The 19,705-nt window shown below is 43.2% G+C and overlaps 1 protein-coding gene across 1 annotated transcript; it reads left to right on the top strand.

Moving 5' to 3' along the window:
- Positions 1-7,067: 7,067 nt before the first annotated feature.
- Positions 7,068-7,932, top strand: LOC127225074 (olfactory receptor 2A12-like). The gene is given in 2 exon segments (XM_051188336.1): positions 7,068-7,723; positions 7,725-7,932. Coding segments are annotated over 2 exon segments (864 nt in total).
- Positions 7,933-19,705: the final 11,773 nt, after the last annotated feature.

Genomic DNA, 19,705 nt, shown 5'->3' with positions numbered 1-19,705 from the left:
CGTTAAGTTGATTATCCCTTCATTAATTGATTTAATTGTTCAAATTTTAAATCATGCATTGCATAATCATACAGATACCTAATTCTGTCCATTGTAATTGTGCTTCCATTTTTTAATGTGGGGGAAAACTCTCTTTTTAACTAATTCTTCCCTTTAAGAATTTCCAATTGTCTCACCAAATCTGCTGCTGAAGATGTGAGGCTCACTGCTACTGAGTAGAACATTAGAAGCCAGAGCAGGTTTCAAGGCAGCTACCTAGTTTGGCAGGATCCTGAGAAGGGGGTCCATTGAAAGCCCCCAACTCACTAGGAGACAAGAAAGAAAAACCTAGCCAGTGGGTGGTGGCTCCAGCCACATGTAGCTATGCCTGTGGTTGCAAAACCACAGGCAAATAGCTTTTTTTTTTTTTTGTGAATTCATGCCCCAAAAGTTGGATTCCAGATGTAGCAGGAATTCTAACTGGTCTTAATAATGAAAACCCAGAGCCAGATATTGGGGTAAATGCTGAAAGATCAGTGAGACAAAGAGGAAAATCACTAGTTCTTACCTCTACTGAATCCTCAGACCAAAGGAGTGATCCTGCTCCTAAGAATCCTCAGACTGAGTGCTATCTCTATTAGATCTCAGGTCTAAATGCTGTGAGCTTCAGTCTCCTTCTGCCTTATATTACCCATCTCCATCAATCTATATCACTCCTGTCTCCACCTCCCTAGTGCTTCGATTAAAGGAGTATGATCCCAAGTGCTGTGATCTAAGGTGTGAGCTTAGATCCTTTTAGACAGGATCAGTCAAGGGTGGCCTTGAATTCACAGAGATCCACCTGCCTCTGTCTCCCAAGTTCTGGGATTAAAGGTGTGTGCCACCACTGCCTGGCCTCTATGGCTAACTAGTGTGGTTAGCTCCACACTCTGATCTTCAGGCAAGCTTTATTTGTTAGGGCACACACAAAATATCTCCACAAGGAATCAACATGTCATCCTATAACAGAAGGAGAGATACAGAAGACAGACTCAGCTTCTCAAGAGTGACCGGTTTCTCTTTCCACACATTTTTTTTTTTTTTTGTCAAAGCAAGTAGTATGGTCCACCCTGAGAGCAGGAGGTGGGAAGATTTTGTCTATAGAGAAGTAATACAAGTTCTTTGATCATGGACTGATATGGTGTTGCCTCTACCTAGAAGGCAGCAAGTAATACACACTGTATAACCTGGTATAGTTCCCAGAACACAATAGTATACCTCTAAACCAACACAAAACTTGCTTGTATGGATTTCATGATAGTAAAGACAGCAGAAGACTGAGAGTCAGAGGCACTACATAGCACAGCATGTGTTTTTGTGACAGAAGTAAGCTGATAGATTGTGGAATAGAACAAATACAGCTCAGAAAACGAACTTCACACATAATTCAGTGTGGTCCATGGGGAAACATGATGAGGTCTTCTGTCAAATGATGCAACTCTGGAAGTGAAGGGAGCTGATTTCTCATCAGAACTTTCTAACTTCTGTTTCAATTTCAAGTAGCATTCAAGGGTACATCCCACCCTTGACTGCTGTTTTCCTATTGAACCTAGAAGAGGAAAGGGTCCCAAAAGCAGGTAACAGAGTTCAGACACAGCACCTGACATCCTAAGTACATAGTCTTCTGATACATAAACCACAAGTCTTCAAATGACCATATGAACTCTGTCTTCCAGTTCTTTCTTTTTATCATCTATCATCTATCTTCCTATCTATCTAGCTGTTACAGATATTATATATTTAAATACACATATAAATATCTTCCCTTTTTGGTTTTTTGATACAGAGTTTAGCTGTGTAACAACCCTAGCTATCCTGGAATTCCCTTTGTAGACCAGGCAAGTCTTGAACTTACAGAGATCTACCTGCCTCTGCCTCCTATTGCTCAGATTAAAGGCATGTGCCATCATGCCTAGCTGTTTTGTTTCCTTTTTCATTGTTTTTGTTTCATTGATGCCCATAATTAACTGGGCACCCATGTACTGGGTCACAAAGATGACATCATCAAATATCTGTTTGCACACACAGATATCTCTAGCAGTCTATGAAAGGGCAAGTAGCCAACATGAGAAAGTGACCCAGGTGATCTACTCTTCCTACTCCACAGCCTGATCCTGTGGTCTCCATAGACAGTTTCCTATGGTAAGTTAAGCAGCAAAATGCCCCACACCAGCATCACTGACTCTTTCATGTTTGGCTATGGCAAAGACTTAATGTCTGTCATCAACCTTCACATCTGTGAAATGGGGACCCTACAGATTAGTCACAAGCCTTCTGTGAGGTCCTAGTAAGGAAACATTTGTGAAAATGCTTTGTAAGCTGTGACTTTTAATGTGATGTCCCAAGGGACCATTTCAAAGCCCTCAGTGATTTACAATAGCACAAGCTCATTATTCCCTTCCTTCTCCAGACAGTAGCTCAGAAACTTCCTGAAGTACTTATCTTACCAAATGAGTCAATTTGCACATGGTCCCTCAACGAGGCATTGTCACCTGGAGGCCAATTAAGGATTCCCTGGTTTGTTAGGACTGGGGAAGCTGCTAACTCCCTCTTCAGATCCCACCGTATTCACTTTGAGTCCTATGAGCCCAGCTGGGTCAAAATGAAACTAGAGTTTTCCATCTCCCTCTTGACCTCTGAGATGGTCCCTTGACCTCCAGAGCAGGAGTAGCTATCATCACCAGCAGAGAACTTGGTTAGAATTCAGGTGCAGCTATGAGCTTAAACAGATGATTAAACATGTGATAGCCATGGCAGAGTCAGCCTCCAACCAGGAGACATGGTGAAGTTCTGGTGCTGGCTATACCATTGACTAGCTGCATGACCCAAATTTGCCAAGTACTTCACATCTCTGAGGTCACTGTTCATTCAACTGTGAAATAGGCAGGTAGGATCATGATTGGCAGGATCTGCTTAGTTCTTCTGCCATATGCCATGTCTGGGTCTGTGGCCTTACCCAGCTAGGATCTGTGTCACTGTTCACAGCTCCTGTTATCACTGAAGGCTAAGTGAATGCCTGGGGTATGGGCTGCCACATGGGGATATGTTAGCATTTGGGGGCCACATAGTCACTGGGATCATGCTGATCTGGGCAATCGGCAATGCCAACAAGGGCCATGAGGAAATCTGGGCCTGGGCTATTGCTAATGACTATGTCAAGGTTTATGGTCCTACCACAGCCTGAGTCAGTCTGTACTGATCCGTCCGTGACCTGTGTTGCCACCAAAGGCCACACTGATAACCAGGATCTGGGCCTCCACCTGTGGCCTTCCTGGTGCCCAAGGAAGTACTGTTGCAGGGCCCATACAGACATGAGTGGCATGTGTTACTTCCCAGGGCTGTGGTATCATCCAGGTCTGGGCTGCTGCCAGGGGTCATGTCTAGGTCCATAGGCCTAGAATGCTGCCAGGGGCTGTCTCTGGGTCTGTGGCCTGACGTCCATGGTCCCTGTTATCACTGAAACAGTGAGGATAAGGCTGTGCAGAGTTGGCCCCACCCTTCGCTCACTGCAGCACAGGCAGAACCAGCCCTGCACTTCACCAACTGAAGCACCAGGAGAGCAGGCCCTGACACACCCCATCCCACCCCCGCCCCGGGCAGCACAGCAACGTTTTCCCTGTTGGCAGAGGTGCAAGTGACCCAGCCCTAAAAATGCAATGGTCTGCTACACGGTGGCATGGGTGAGGAAGAGATACCCTCTTACTTCTTGCCCTTGCCCCTCACCACCTAGCGCAGGCAGGAAAAGCTGATTCTGGCATCATGAGAATGTGAGAGCTGATCCTGCCCCTCATTGGCTGCAGCATTCCAGACAGTGGGCCCAACACCTAGCCTGGGAAGCACATAGAGCTGAGCCCATTGTTGGGGGTGCAGGTGAACTGGCCCCACCCTTCCCCCTCCCCTGCCCTTCATTGCCTGTGTTGGGTGGGAGAGCTGGCCCTGAAGTCATGGGAGTGGGTGAATTGGCATTGCCTCCCACTGGCAGCAGCACTGGGGAGAGCAGGCCCTGCACTTGGCCTGGGCAGCACAACAGAGCTGACAAGTCTGGGGGTGGGGATGAGTTGGCTGAGATGGAATGAGAGCAGGAGCACTGACTCCACCCCCTCATCCCTCATGTGGTGGTCATGACAGGTAGGAGCATGACAACGGAAGAACTGGTCCTACCCCTCACCAGCTGTAGCACATGGGAGAGTGGGCATGGCACCTTGCCTGGGCAGAAAACTAGAGCCACCCAGACCGAGGGACTATAACGTAGCCCATCCCCATATCCTCATCCGTGAACTGCTGGTCTTCATGAAGGGGCCAGGCCTGCAGATCCAAAGCTACAGGATCACCATGACACAAGGCAACAGGAGTCACAGTGAGGGCAATGCCATCCAGGTGGGGTCATGAAAATCTGTCAAGTCATGAAGTAGGGACTAGGGCTTCTCTCCTGTCTCTAGATTAAGGCAGTATCCCTCCATGGGGGATGTATTTGCAAGGTCCTTTTGTGCTTCAGGAATACATCCTGGATCCACTGTCTGAAGTCCCTTAGACTGCTGAGTCCTTCTAGCTGAGACCCATATTCAGGGGGTCTGAGTCAGTCCCATGCTGGATTCCCAGCTATCAGTCTAGGGGCATGTTAGCTCCTCCTTGTGCAGGTCAGCTATCTATGTGTTTCTGTGACCTGGTCTTGTCCTCTCCGTCTGCATCTGGATTCTAGTTTGACTCAGTGTGCCCTACATGTGGAATTGGGGTGGGGGGATGGGAGGGAGGGTGGTCAGGGTGCATATGAGGTGGGAGAGAGGGTAAGAGGAAGGGATGAAGGGAGGGAGAGGGAACTGGGATCGACATATAAAATAATAATAATAATAATAATAATAATAATAATGATGATGATGATGATGATGATGATGATGATGTAACTAATAAAAAACCCCAAAATTTTTCAAAAAGAAAAAGATTTACAATTATGTTGTTGTTACCTACTGAGTGCTAGGATTTCATGTCTGAGCAGTGAAGCGTGGAAGGACACTGTCCACGAAGACAGAGGCTATTTGGTGTGATAAAGCATAAAATACTTCAGTTAGTCAATGTTGTCAAACCTATTGCCATGGGAACAGTATTTGAAAGAGGAGAAAGAGAGGTATGGGGGGATTTTTAAAAAGTTTATTATGTTCCAGAATGTTCAAAATTTCTAATTTCTCCTTCATTTGGTTCCCTTTGAATGCAAGTACAGCCTGTGGCCTCCCACATTCGGACAGGAGGGGAATCTCATCAGGAGTGCCAGTCTGTGTCTAGCCATCCACCTCTGGATGTGCTGAGTCTCCATAAGATCAACTACATGGACAATATGAAGACTTTTCTTCTTCACCTCCTCCCTTCAGAGCCTGTGTGCCAGAAGTAGGGAAGGTGACTAAGCATGGAGTGGCTCACATGAATGCAGGTAGAAATGATGGGCTCTGACCTGGGATGCTGGCACTCAACGTTATGAGGTGGTAGAATGGCCATGTGAGAGGATGGCAACAGGAAAATGAAGACAGAGGAACACTTGAAGTCTCTTTGGTATTTCTGTCCTGTCTCAAGAATAAAACCCTGCTTTATCCATTGTACTGGTGATTGGCATTTGACTGGTCCCCTATTTCAATAGGCCATTTTGAGCAGTGTTTTGTAATCTCTGTTGTGTATCCCTTTTGGAGCATCTGCATGGACATGCATGAGTATATTGGTGGAAATCCACCAGTTCATAACTGACTTCTTGGGTAACGAACTCTGTTCAGTTGCAGGGGATATGTATCTGATGCAACACTTATCGAAAGGATCATTTGAGTTTACTCTTTTCTCATTGGTCCCAGATGCTATCATCACCAGTAAGCATATTTTATTGTAGTCATTCTGGTGGGTGTGAGGTGATGAGAGCTTTAGCAATTAGGGGAGTAGGGGTGGGCATTTACACTGTGAGTAACAGTGATGAGTGCTTTGATGCTTAATCAGTGCTCATGTAGATAGACTCCTTTGTGAAATGTTCTAACTCTCTTTTCCATTATTCTGTTGAGGAGGCTGCTTTCATGTTTATGTACAGACTTTATTTTTCTAATTTGCATAAAGAGTTTGAGTACTTGCTTTTAATTCATTCTGATCTACCATTCTTTTCTCTGTGGTAAGTATTTTTCCATATATATATATATATATATATATTTTAATTTTTAAAAATACTTTTTATTTTACATATTAATCCCAGTTCCCTCTCCCTCCCATCCTCCTATTCCCCCTCCAACCACCCCCACTGTCCCATTCCTCCACCCATTCCCCAGGGAGGGTGAGGCCTTCCAGGAGGGGTCATCAAAATCTGTCAAGTCATTTGGAGTAGGGCCTAGGCCCCCCCCCCACGTCTCTAGGCTAAGGGAGTATCCCTCCATGGGGAATATGCTCCTGAAGTCCTTTTGCACACCAGGGCACCAAGGATACATCCTGGTTCCACTGTCAGAGGTTCCATAACTGAGGCCCTCTAACTGAGACCCATGTTCGGGGAGTCTGGGTTGGTCCTATGCTGGTTTCCCAGATATCATTCTGGAGGTTCATGAGCTCCCCCTTGTTCAGGTCAGCTGTCTCTGTGGGTTTCTGTAGCCTGGTCTTGATCCCTTTGCTCATCACTCCTCCCTCTCTGCAACTGGATTCAAGGAGTTTGGCTCAGTGTTTAGCCATACAGAAGGACATCCCCCATCAGTAGCTAGCCTTCTTGTTCTGGGGTCCCCTGTCTCTGCCTTCTCAGAGCTGAAATGAAAGAGTGAGATTTCATACAGCATGTGATGTTGCGTGATATTTCTAGGAGTGTTGTGGATATTAACGATGATACCAAGATATGAGTGCCATTAGCCTTGTTTTATAGATGAAGACACCGAAGCATTGGAATACATAACTTGGGTAACTTGGGAAGAGTGCACAGAAACTGAGTAGTATGCTCAGAACCAACACTTCAGCCTTCTTGCCTCTGTAGATGCCATCTTGCTGGGTTACCATGTATCATATGACAAACATTTGAATGCGATTCTCTTACAGGTCCAGTGATTTGGATGATTCCAAGGCAGAACCAAAGTTGGGTTTCTGAGTTTATTCTGCTTGGCTTCTCCAGTGACCCCATGACCAACAGCGCTCTCTTCATTGTGTTCCTTCTTACCTACCTGAGCACAGTCATGGGTAATGGGCTCATCATCATGCTGATCTGCATGGACACACAGCTGCACATGCCCATGTACTTCTTCCTGTGTATACTCACCATGCTGGATGTTGCCTATGTCACTACCACCATGCCCCAGCTGTTGGTGCATCTTCTTACTAAATTTCAGACCATCTCCTTTGCTGGCTGCTGGCTCCAGATGTGTGTGTTTGGTGCATTGGTCCTCACTGAGTGCATCCTCTTTGTTGTCATGGCTTATGACCGGTATGTGGCAATTTGTTATCCACTAAGTTATACTGTTATTCTCAACTGGGACTTGTGCATACAGTTGGCAGCTGGGACCTGGATCTGTGGATTCTTCTTCTCTCTGATACACACCTTCTTAACCATGAGGCTTCCATACTGTGGCCTTAACAAGGTTAACCATTACTTCTGTGAAGGACCCTCAGTACATAGCTTGGCTAGCATGGACACTCATCTCATTGAAATCGTGGATCTAGTCATGAGTGTCTTCCTAATTGTTGCCCCAATCTCCCTCATTGTGGCCTCCTATTGCCATGGTAATTCTCAAAATAAAGTCTACACAGGCCCGCTGTAAGGCTTTCTCTACCTGTGCCTCCCACCTAACTGTGGCCACATTCTTCTCTGGTTCAGCCTCTTACATCTACAACATACCTCCTGTTACTTACTTCTCTATACTGGAACTATACATGCTTTCATTGACAAAAGCATGTGTGCAAAGAGGCCCATCATTATCCTGATAGTTGCTGGAAGCTACTGCTAGAAACTGCTGCTGTCATTTCACCTGGCTATCACTCCTTGCTCCTGGACCTGAGGCTGAGAGCTCCCTCTGACACTGCTCCCAGGTCTGGGGCTTGGGTCTCCCTTAATGCTGCTCAGAGCCTGAAGCTTGAACCTCCCTCTGACGCTGCTTCTGGGCTGGGATTCAGGCCTCTCACTGACACTGCTGCTTGGGACCTGAAGCTCAAACCTCCCTCTGATGCTGCTACTCTGGGCCTGAAGCCCTGGCCTTCCTCTGACACTGCTTCCCATCACTATTGAGAAGCTGAGTCATCATGACTTTTATCCACTATGCCTTACTTTCTGATATAAAACGCACTGGATACTGAACTCCACCTTTAGGATTGATCTGAGACTAACTACACAAAGTCACTCACAATCTAAAACTAACAAATATGAGCAAGAAGTGAGTCTTTGCACTTATAATCACAAAGATTACAAAGGTGCTTTCAGTTGAACTGTAGTGTAATCTATTTATAAGAGAGCCATCTCTGTTTCAAGAATATTATCACTAGTTGTTAAGTAGTTACACTGGATCAAATGCTCAATGTTATTTATATACTATAAAGACATTGTCTCTGTCTTCAACAGTGAGCATTTTTCTTACCCAAGGTTTCATCATCCTGATTCATTAATCCACCTACCATGCCCCATCACCCTGAGAAATGCCTTCCTGATGTCTTTTTTCCTCAGACTGTAGACCACGGGGTCAAGAAAGGCAGTGAAGGCATTGTAAAAGAGAGAGATCTGCTTGTCTCTCTCGGGGGAGTAGCTGGAGTTGTAAATCAGCAAGAAACATACTGTTAGTGACCTTATAATAGAAAGAGTAGAGGCTGAAGTGCTATAGGGTGAGTCGTACAACACAGATTGTCGTTATTAAAGTTAAAGCAACAGTGTGTGGAACAGAAGCAGTACAGGCCAGAGACCAAACTTAATACATAAATTCAATGTGCTCTATGGGTACACATGAACTATGCATTGTGTGGTCAAATAACACAAAATTAGAAATCAAGTGTTCTGGATTTCATTGCAACATTTCCAACCCCTGCTGCAAATGGCATTCAGTGTCTGAGGACATGTACTGTCTTTACCTGCAGACTGCCAGCCCCTTTTGTATACTTAGGTCATCATTTGCCTGTCAGCTCCAGAGTACTGCTTGCCTGGCTGATTGGCAAATTCCTCTGTGATTCACGGTCTTCCAATAATGTCTTGTCCATTTTCTCCCTAGTAATGCTCATCTAATTTTCTTCAGCCATTTTTTTTGGGGGGGACACTAAATAAATCCATTCATAGTTAGGACTTATTATTATTGTTTATTTGGGGGTTTATTTTAAGAGAAGGTTTTATATATCCTATTCTGGCTTGGAATTTTTAATGTACCTAAAAGCAATCTTGAACTTCTGATCTTCCTGTCTCTACCTCCCAAGTACTATGATTATAGGCTTGTGACATAACATCTGGCTGATGTTTCTGGATGATATCCTTTGTATCATAAAAATTTCACTTTGGTAAAATCCAACTCATCTACTTTTATCTGATTTTCTTGGATATATCCAAAAATCATTTCCTGATGTAAGATCATGAAAATTTCTCCTAGGTTTTAAAAGATTCATTTACATTTTGATCTATTTTGCAGTAATTTTGTGAATGGTATGTGGCAAGGGTCCAATTTTACTCTTTTGTGTGTAGATATCTATTGTCTCATCCTTATCTTTGGTATTTATGTCCTTGGCTGATATTGGTTGAGAATACACTTTAGTGCTAATGTTGAAATGACTAAGGTAACACTATCTGTTCTGACTCCGTGTACTTGCCTAGACAATTTTCACTCCTCCAACTCTCTCCCCTGCAACAATCACATTTTCTTCACCAACACATTTGAGATCTCATAGCCTTCAAATGACCATGTGAACTCAATCACCTCCCACAAATATATGGGATATATATTTAGATACATACATAAATTATATTTTTAGGGATATGTTTTATCATTCTTTTATCCTATTGGTGCCCATAATTAAATTAGCATCCATGTAGTGGGTCCAAAGCTGGCATCATCAGATATCAGTGTGCACCCACAGATATCTCTAGTAGTCAATGAAGGCAGAAGTAGCTACATGAGCAAGTGGCCCAACTGCTATATTCCTGATACATCCCTTCCCCAGGATGTAGGGCCTGTGTTCCCCTGGGAAGTTCCCTATAGTGAATTGAGAAGAACTTATTCTAGTTACACATGGTTTTAAATGACTTGCTTGCCCCACCTGAAAGTGGACATCAGAGCACCGTGTTCTGTTTCTGGATATCTCTGAAGACAGTGTCAGGAGAAACCCTTCCAGGGGACAGAATGATGTCCATGGAATTTGGTTGTTCCTTTGGTTTGGAAGAAGAAATGGCTTCCAGGGAAGAGTCTATATTGATAGTGCATTGTGGTCCATGGGTTGGTTACATGGTCATGAATATCCATGGAATATAATTGTAAAACTGGATAGAGTGAGTGTGGAGAGATCTGTGGGTAGCCTTCTTAGAAGTAGGAAAGAGTGTTAAGATGTTTCTGTCTCAGGCAAATCCCCATCAAAGGTATTCTCAACAGTGGTAAAGAATGTTAAGATGTTTCTGTCTCATGTGAGCTCCCATCAAATGTATCCTCAAGAGGACAAGATGTGAAGAATTAAGTGCATAGGATAAAATTCTCTGCAGACACCTGTCTGCCCCTTTCCCTGGCCATCCTCTCACTGATTGTCATGGTCACCTTCACTTCCTTCTCCAGATACAAAACCAGAAAACTTTTTTAAGTACTCACCTTACCAAATGAGCCAATTCTCACATGGTCCATTAATGACACACTGTCAGCTGGGGGCCAATTAAGGAGTCCCTGGTTGTAGGAGCTGTAGATGCTGCCTTCTTTCTCCAATCTCAACATCTCCTCAGAACTGTGGGTCCTCCTAGTACAGAATGAAAGCTCTAGAATTTGACTTTACTTCATGCTGACCTCTGAAGTGGTCACATGCCACTATGGAGTAGGCCAGGCTCTGAGCAGCAGGGGCGTTTTTGATAGACCCCAGATACAGCCATTAGCTTGAACCCATACAATTAAGCATGCGATAGACATGGCAGATTCAGCCTCACCCATGAGGCAAGTGACCAGGCCCTGGAGTTGGTTCTACCATTCCCTAGCTGGGTGACTTTGCCAAATCACTCATGTCTTCTGTGTCATTGTTCAATATCCATGCAATGGACCTTTAGGACCATGGTTGATCTCTTGGGCCTGCAGTCATTTAGAATGCCAGGGTGTGCATTCCCTAGGAGCAGCCATGAAGATCTGTTATATCTGCCTACCTCTTTGAGTCCTCACCCAGAAAGTTATAACAATTTCCCTATCAGAAACTTTGAAAGTCCAGCTTTTAAAATTTCTGCTCAGGGTTAAAAAAAAAAAGAACTACAAATAAGTGAGGGATCTACAATCTGAGGGAAAAAAAGAATTCACACATACACACTTGCTCCTCGCATGTCCTTTCTTCTTCTCTCTTTGCTTCTCTATATCTTGTCTTCCTCTCCCTAACTCTCTTTTCTGTTTCTTTTATCTTTCAAGTTCTTGTCTTCCCCCAGTTCTTGGGGGGTACATTTATATATACATTTGCAACAGTAATTCTTTTTACAACACAATGTGAGGCTTGAGTTTCTCAGGGTCAGTAAGGCAGATAAGATTTGCACACAGAGCAATAAACTAAAACTGCTAGGAGAAACTTTTAGCATGAATTACTTAGGACTGTAGATCAAAGAGAGCATCTAAGTTTGATTTTCACAAGAAACAAAACCTCAGACAATGGAACCAGAATGTATCCCTGGTGCACAAAAGGACCTTGCAAACACATCCCCCATGGAAGGATACTGCCTTAATTTAGAGACAGGAGAGAAGTCCTAGTCCCTACTTCAAATGACTGGACAGATCTACATGACTCTACCTGGTTGGCATTGCCCTACATGTGGAATTGGGGTGGGGGGATGGGAGGGGAGGGTGGTCAGGGTGCATGTGAGGGGGCAGAGAGGGTAAAAGGGAGGGAGAGAGGGAGAGAGGGAGAGGGAACTGGGATCGACATGTAAAATAATAAATTAAAAAAGGAAGGAAGAAAGAAAGAAAGGAAGGAAGAAAGAAAACCTGGCACCTTCCAGTGCTTTGGCCTCAGTGGCAGCACAGGCCTTCAGGAAAGTTTGCTTTTCCCTGAGGATGAGCAAATGGGCTGATTCCCTATGTCTTTATCTTCTCAGGGGAAACAGGAGGGAGCAGTAAATCTCTGAGTTAAAATCTTGGCTTAGTAAAACAAGCCGTTTGGGAATCTTTTAGTGCAGAGTTAGTTTAGGTTATCACTTTATCTGTCAGTGAGGTAAAGGTAAGGATATGCTTATATTTTCTATCCATCTATGCAGCTATGAACCAACAATTTTGGAAGTGTAGTAATTCTATGTTCTTGGATATCTGGGAATGTCTTAGATGGAATGCTTTTGCCTGGGCCCTAAACACTGACAAAATGCCTGTCAATAAAGATAATTGCAATAAAGGCAGATCTCTGCAATTGCAATGGAGAGGGAAACAAGGACCTGATAGTGGGAAACAGGTCTTATACATAGCTGAGGAATATAATCAGTAAACTAGGACCTGTTAATGAAGAACAGGAATTTACACACAGCTAGCAAATGTAATCAATAAAACTCCAAATGCATGAGAGAAATTTGTTCCCAGTAAATTATCAGATGGTGCTGAACTGTGGGAAGTAAATCCTAGGTTTGTTACAGAAAGGAATAAGCTATAGGAAGAATCCACAGCAAGACACAGCCAATCCGTATTAATGCCAGGTACAGCTTTTGTAACTGGTTTCATCCTTCAGAAAATTCCTTAATTCTTCTAAGTTATTCATGATGCTGATGAGGACCAACAACAGGAGTGAGAAGAGTTGGGGTCAGAGCTGTGGACAAGATTTAACAACAGTACTACAGGGACCAAGGTGCTTCTGATTAGTGCTGATGGCCAATTACTAAGATGTAAACACACCCATCATGGCCAATGCCATGGTGGCAACACATGCCACTGAACAGCAGTTGAAATTTCATGCCATTATATAGTGTTTCATCCAGCAAATTTACCACACTACACAACTGCTAAACACAGAGCCCAGGAAAATGGAGTTGTTCATCAGGATGTGCAGAGTTCAGAGCTTTGTTGCCTTCACTTGTTTTTAAATCTGTGATTCAAACCCTGCCTCTAGCATTCTATTTACTCAGGTGCTATACAGCTGAGCCACATTCCTGGGCATTCTGTTTTTGTTTCCAATATAATGTCATTTTATGATTAACCTTTACTATTGGCTATGTTTAAGGAGCAGCTTACAGGAATTCTAATACCTTATCAATTGATCACTCTAACTAGAAAGATTTTATAGTCCAATTTTCTCCTCCTGAATCCTTAGGAAACAGAACTCAGGCGTGCAGATTGGAGGTCAGGGAAGGACTAGAACTTGCGGCAGGGTGCTGATGTGATCACATTTTATTCTTCTAGACCATCTAGAAGGGAAGTGGTTGCTATTAGAATTCTATAGAGAAGGCACCTGAGGCAAAATGACTGCAAACTCAAGAGAACATGTTCCAGGGCTTGATATATTTGGATCCGAATTCTAATTTGCATCCAAGAGACAGGAGCCCCATGAAGAGTTTTCTCACTCCACTGTCATGGGGATGTCACTGCTGACTTCCATGTTGCTATGTAGGGGTTGACTTGTTTTGTTTGTTTATATGTATCAGTATTTTGCATATTCATTATATATACACACACATATGTATGTACACCACATGCATGCCTGATCCCTGGGGAAGGGGGAACCATATCTTCCAGAACTGGATATACAGATGGTTGTGAGCTACCCTGTATGTACTAGGAACCTAACTTTCTGTTCTGCAAGAGCAGCAAATCCTTTTTTGTCATAGCCACCCTCCAGATGCCATCAGTGTTATCTCTTCATTAACACCAGAGTGGCTGGTGAACTTGTTCAGATATTACATAGCAGAGAAGGGAAGACAGTGATTTGCCCCAAGGTAGTTGAGGAAGGAAGAGGGGTATGGCTCAAACATGGTCTCATCAGTGTCAGGGATCAGAATTAGGGCAGTAAAAGAGAAATAAGAAGGAGACGTTAATTCCTTGACTGTGTATCAGGTGACCAGGCCCCACCTCCTCTTCTCTGAGCTGCTCTTACCCCCAATTAGTCTAGAAAAGGGAACAGGTCACCATTCCTCCCCCTGTGGGTTATTTCCTCCTGCTCTGCCCCCAAGGGTCTCACTTCAGTGCTCATGTTGACAGCATCCAGGGATCATCTCAGCATCCTACTGGGAACAGAACTGGTCCTTTCCCAGCTCTCCTGGGAGGTTCAGAGAGGAGACAGGGTCATTAAACAGTATCTGGTCCCACTGGCAAGAAGTGAAGATGTGTAAGCTTGCCTTTGTTAAGGAGGATTTTGTAGGGGCCACCTTCAGGATCCGGGGCTGGTCCACTTGCAGGGGAAGTGAAAGGTTCAGCCCCTCTAACTCTACAGCACCTTGGAATTTTTCTGAAGATTGAGCTGCCTAGAATCCCCTCTCTCAGGACTCAGTTGCCTTAGGAGGCTTCTTCATAAAAGTCATTCAGTGAGCCATTCCCTTTATTTACCATGGTGAGAAGGTCTTTGGGTGTTTGACTTGTGGGAGTGGTTCAGGCATCTGTGTGTCTAGAGATAATAATTAGTCAGGCCATCCATCTCCAGGTCCTCTGTGCAAACATCTCAAACTCCCCAGATCTCTTCCCTCCTTGTCTGTTCTTCTTTCTTCTTTTATCAATGTTTTGTCCTTATTTCCTTCTCCTTTCCTCAAATTATTAATTTAGTAAATACTTACAGATTTTCTGTTTCAAATCATGTTGATAGATAAAGAATATGGAGTCTAAAGCCTCAAAGATCCCAAGTGAAGCAGAAAGCCTTATCCTTGAGAGGTTAGTGATGGTCAATGTTATCGCGGTAAATAAGGATCAGGATAAACAAATAGGCCGAATAGATGTTTATTCAGGGAGAAATAACTTACAACCTAGACAGATGAACACCAGGAAATTCAACCCGATCCTCTCCTGTCCGAGTCACGCCAGAGAGAGCCTTTCCTCTTTGTCTATTTAAAACCATTTTATTTTTCTCTCCCAAGCCTATGTATTTTTTTTTTTAAAACACACTGTAAACTTTTAGCACCTTTTCTTAATGTGAATCTGTCTCTACTATAAATCTTTATCTTTTTCTGTTAAACAACAACATTGTTAAAATGAAAGTCTTTGTTTCTGCCGCGGTTTACTAAAGATGGTGGCGGGTACTTTTACCGCCAGCACTGAGAGCTGTGCTCACCGCCTTGGTCTGCGCTGCCACCCAGAAAGCATGCTGCCGGCTTGGAGATGTGGTCACTGCCATTGCCACTGCCATCTCTCATACACACCAATAAATTGTTAGCATTGTTTTTTTAAAGCCATGCGGTTTTTTGCCGCTGATGCTGAGTCAGGAATCCTCCCTTTAAGGAGCCGCGCAAATATCTGCTTGTCTCTCACAAAACAGAGTCCAACCGAGAAAAATGCTGTTACCAAGAAACCTTGCTTATCTCTGTTCTTTTGTTTCTAAAACCCATTTTTAACCTTTTGTTAAATTTTAAGTGGAAGTTCTTACTAGCCACGTGGGTGCCATTTGTAAGGCGTATCAAAAAAAAAAAATACATAGGCATATTAAAAAAAAAAAAGATGAAAAGCTCAGAGACAATCTGGTTACTGTATGCTATTGTGTTGTCTCTACATTGTTTGACTGCTGAGAAAATAACAACAACTGATAAAGGAAATGCTGCTGGATTAATTCAATTTATATATTTTAAAAATGCTTTGACTCCAACATTTAAGTTCAAGGACAAGTTACTGGGGAAAAGGATTTCTATTTTTGTTTCCACAGAAAATGAAAAGCTGTGGATTCCTTGCAGACTAATGTGGTTTGAGCAAGCCAGACCCCCTGAAACAGAGTTCCTGATGATCCAACATTCAAAACAGCTTGAACAAGGCAGACTTGCAGACTACAGCCAGGATTTCTGCATCTTCTTAGGATCCCCATGACAGCGCCCCCTATCAGCAGGAAGTAGTTTGGAAAGAACGACGCCCAAATTCCCAAATATTGTTTATAAATGTTTGGTTTCATTTAAATGGACTTGGTTATAAATGGGTAATGATCGCAGCCAATTATTTTTAAAGGTAAAAAGGGAATTATGGTATTGATATGATTACTTTGTTTTGGAATGGATTTTCATTTATTGATACAATTTAAAGTCAATTTGGTGAAATGTATATTTCTCCTCTTGTTTATGTATTGTGTTTCAGTTAGAAATGTAATGTATAAGGTAGTACAGATTATAGATAGTTACCTATGATAGTCAGAACTTATAGTTAAGTTAGTTAGGATTTCTAGATATACAGACATGTATTTAAGATAGATAGGAATTCTTCAAACCTTTCAAAGACCTACAGAATATGGCATTTAAAATAATTTAGGGTTTTACTTGACAATGAGACATAAATGCTCCTGGTAACACCACCTGCGTCAAAAAGGAAGATGGACATTAAAGAAACACGTTTTGGAGTTTACTTCCAATATGGCAAGACTAGCCATTTGGACAAGATACTCCTCTTGTCTGGACTGTTTGACTTTGTGATGTATAAACTGGACATGCAGGACCCACAGGAAAGTGACTTCTGAGTCAAGATGGAGAGTCTGAAGAAAGCAGTATGCCGCCGGCTCCCTGGTAAGAGAAATACATAGATCAGCAGAAATGGGTTAATAATTAAAGGCAGAGCTAGCCGATAAGAAACTAGTACCTGGCCAATAGTATAATATCTAATATAGAGTCTCTGTGTGTTAATTGGGGCTGGCGCGACAGCAGGACAAGACCAGGCGGCGGCAGGCGGAAAAACCCGTACTCGTTACACAATGTCTTTGAAGGAGCCTTTCTACACCACACAGACAGCTGGAAACTTTGTGTGCAGAGCAATCATGATTTTTTTTTTGAGGGTGGGGGTTGTGACTTTGCTGTACCCTAGCCTCAAACTGTCTATAGAGTCAAGTATTTCCTTGTAATTCTGACTCTAAATCTTGGAAATGCTGGCTCTGTATGTTGGGACTGCACACACAGCTTTTTCCTACCTGGAACTTAATTCTGATGTCTTCATTTGTGACTGTTGGGCTCATAAACTTGGGCCAGCAATCCTGGTGGAACACCGTAAGCAAAGTCATAGACCACTGGCCTAGGAAAACATAACAGACCATGGATCACTAACTGGTGTCCTGATTCCATAGAAACCACACCCAGATGCTCTTTCCTTGGACTCTTCTACTTTCAGTACATCCCAGGGTCTCCCATATTCAGACAGGAGGGAAATCTCATCAGGAGAGCTGGTCTGTGTCTAGCGATCCAACTCTGTCCTAGGAGGGCTCTAGATGTGCTGAGTCTCCGTAAGCTCAACTAGATGGATGATGTGGAGATTTTGTTTTCCTCATCCCTCCACTTCAAAGCCTGTGTGCCAGAAGCAGGGAAGGTGAATGAGAGCCAGGCCCTCATCTCCTGTGCTGAGCTTGCAATCTTAAAGTCAGGCCTCCAGGCCTTACGTTTTCACCTGTAACACAAGGTGCAATCACTTCCTTCAGTGAGCTGTTGTGATGCTAAACTAAAGTTAGTGGGATATTGGCTGGCATATACAAATATCCAAAATAAGTATTAGTTGGTTGTATTAGAAAGGCTAGGAAATCACACATACTACCATATTCTGTCATAGATAATTCTTTCTTAGATATCTGTGGATTTAGTGACAGCAGAGGAAGAAAAGTTTGTCCAAATTATTTGTTGTCAAAATGGATTAGCAGATCCCTCTAGGAGACTTCAGTTTGTAATTGGCCAATGAATGAAAGAATTCAGGATATATTGTACCTGAGCTAGGGGTGAGAGGTGGTAACAACTGAGAAATGCTTTCCTGGCCAAGCTGTGACCTGCTGTGGCTACAGCGTGGGCAATACAGTGCAGGTGGTGGTCTGTGCTCCACGATGAGAAGCTGGGCATCTTAAGGTATGAGAGAGGCAGAGGATGCAGAGTACCACGAGTGTTTTCATGGGGGTTTGTGAATGGAGGGACAGGAGGTAGAGGAGTCAGTTGTGTGCTGAGGTTTAGTCTTCACAAAGAAGGAAGTTTAGGAAAGACCAGCGCACGTGCTAAAATGACAGGGCACTGGAGCTTGTAAAGGCTCTCAACAGGGGCCAAATAGGAGCAACATGAAGACTTTGAAACACCACTTCAGCAGTCACACAAAGAACATGCAGAGGAAGGCCAATGCCCAGCACTGAGAAAGGGAAGTGGACACAAAGTTGTGCCCCAAACAAGAACTTACTTGCAACAGGTACCTATTGGAAAGGGGAAAGTCCGTTTTCTTCATTAGAGTCTTTGTGCTTATCAGTTACTCTGTGGTTGGCCACTAGGAGACTGACTTCATGGTTTTGTTTTTTGTTTGGTGTTCTTTTGTTTTTGGTTCTCTTTCTTCTAGGTTTTCTTTTAATATCTGTAGTTTTTGTTTTGTTTTGTTTTGTTTTGTCTTGTCTTGTCTTGAAAGGAGAAATGGGAGGAAAATGAACGTGAAGTTGGGTGAACATGGTCTGGGAGAAGTTGGGGGAGATGAGAGACATGATCAAAGTATATTATATGAAAAAAATTTAAAAATTAAAGACAAAGGTAAGACTGTATTGAGGAGGAAATGTAGAGGCAAGGGTCTCATGGAAACACTGACACAGAAATGCCAGGAGAGATGCTAGGCTCCTGACCTGGGCTGAAGAAGGACAGCTGTGAGGGTTATGAGCAGTAGATTGGTCAGGAGAGGGGATGGGAACAGGGAAAGTGAAGACAGGACTTTTAGAAGTCTCATATTTCTGCTCCCATGAAAAACAATTCCCAGCTTAACCTTTGTATTGCAGGTTAGCATATGAGTAGTGTCCAAGTTAAGACTACTGGAGCAGTGTTTGGAAATTTTCTTTACATGTCTTTGTTTGAGCATATGTTTGTATGTGCCTATGTGTTTACATATTATTTCAGAAAAATAGTTGGTATTTGTATTGCCGGGCAATGGAATAAATGTGTATAAATGTGTTCAACTTTAGAGAACACAGCCAGACACACACTAAAGAGATCAATTCAATTTACTCTCCCATTGGATTCGGTTACTCTTCTCTCTCTCTCTCTCTCTCTCTCTTTCTCGCTCACACACACACTATTATTATTATTATTATAACCATGCTGGTAGGTGTGTGGTGGTGTGAATTGAGAAAAGGAAGGTGAGTGTTGGCACTGTGGTGTTCTCCAGCAATGTCCAGATGAGCAATGGTGCTGAGAACCTTAGCCTCATCAGTGCTCACAGCTGCCTTTGTGAAATGTCCTGTGAATATGGTTCACTGTTCTATTGGAGTGTCTGTTGCTATGTGTGTGCTCTTCTAGATCTTTCTATAAGTATGTTGAGTACTCTCTTTTCTTATTCTAGCTTACCATTATTTTTTCCTTCAAAGAAATCTTACCTTTGCTTCCCCTAAAAGGATAATATATTTATTGGGTTTGATTCTAAAAAATTGGTTGCTTTAGATTTACCACTTAAACCTGTGGCACACTTGGACT

The sequence above is a fragment of the Phodopus roborovskii genome, unplaced genomic scaffold (genome assembly GCF_943737965.1).
Source record: "Phodopus roborovskii unplaced genomic scaffold, PHOROB, whole genome shotgun sequence".
Lineage (NCBI taxonomy): Eukaryota > Metazoa > Chordata > Mammalia > Rodentia > Cricetidae > Phodopus > Phodopus roborovskii.
Note: the sequence above shows the minus strand (reverse complement) of the source record. Positions and strands in the feature narration are given on the sequence as shown.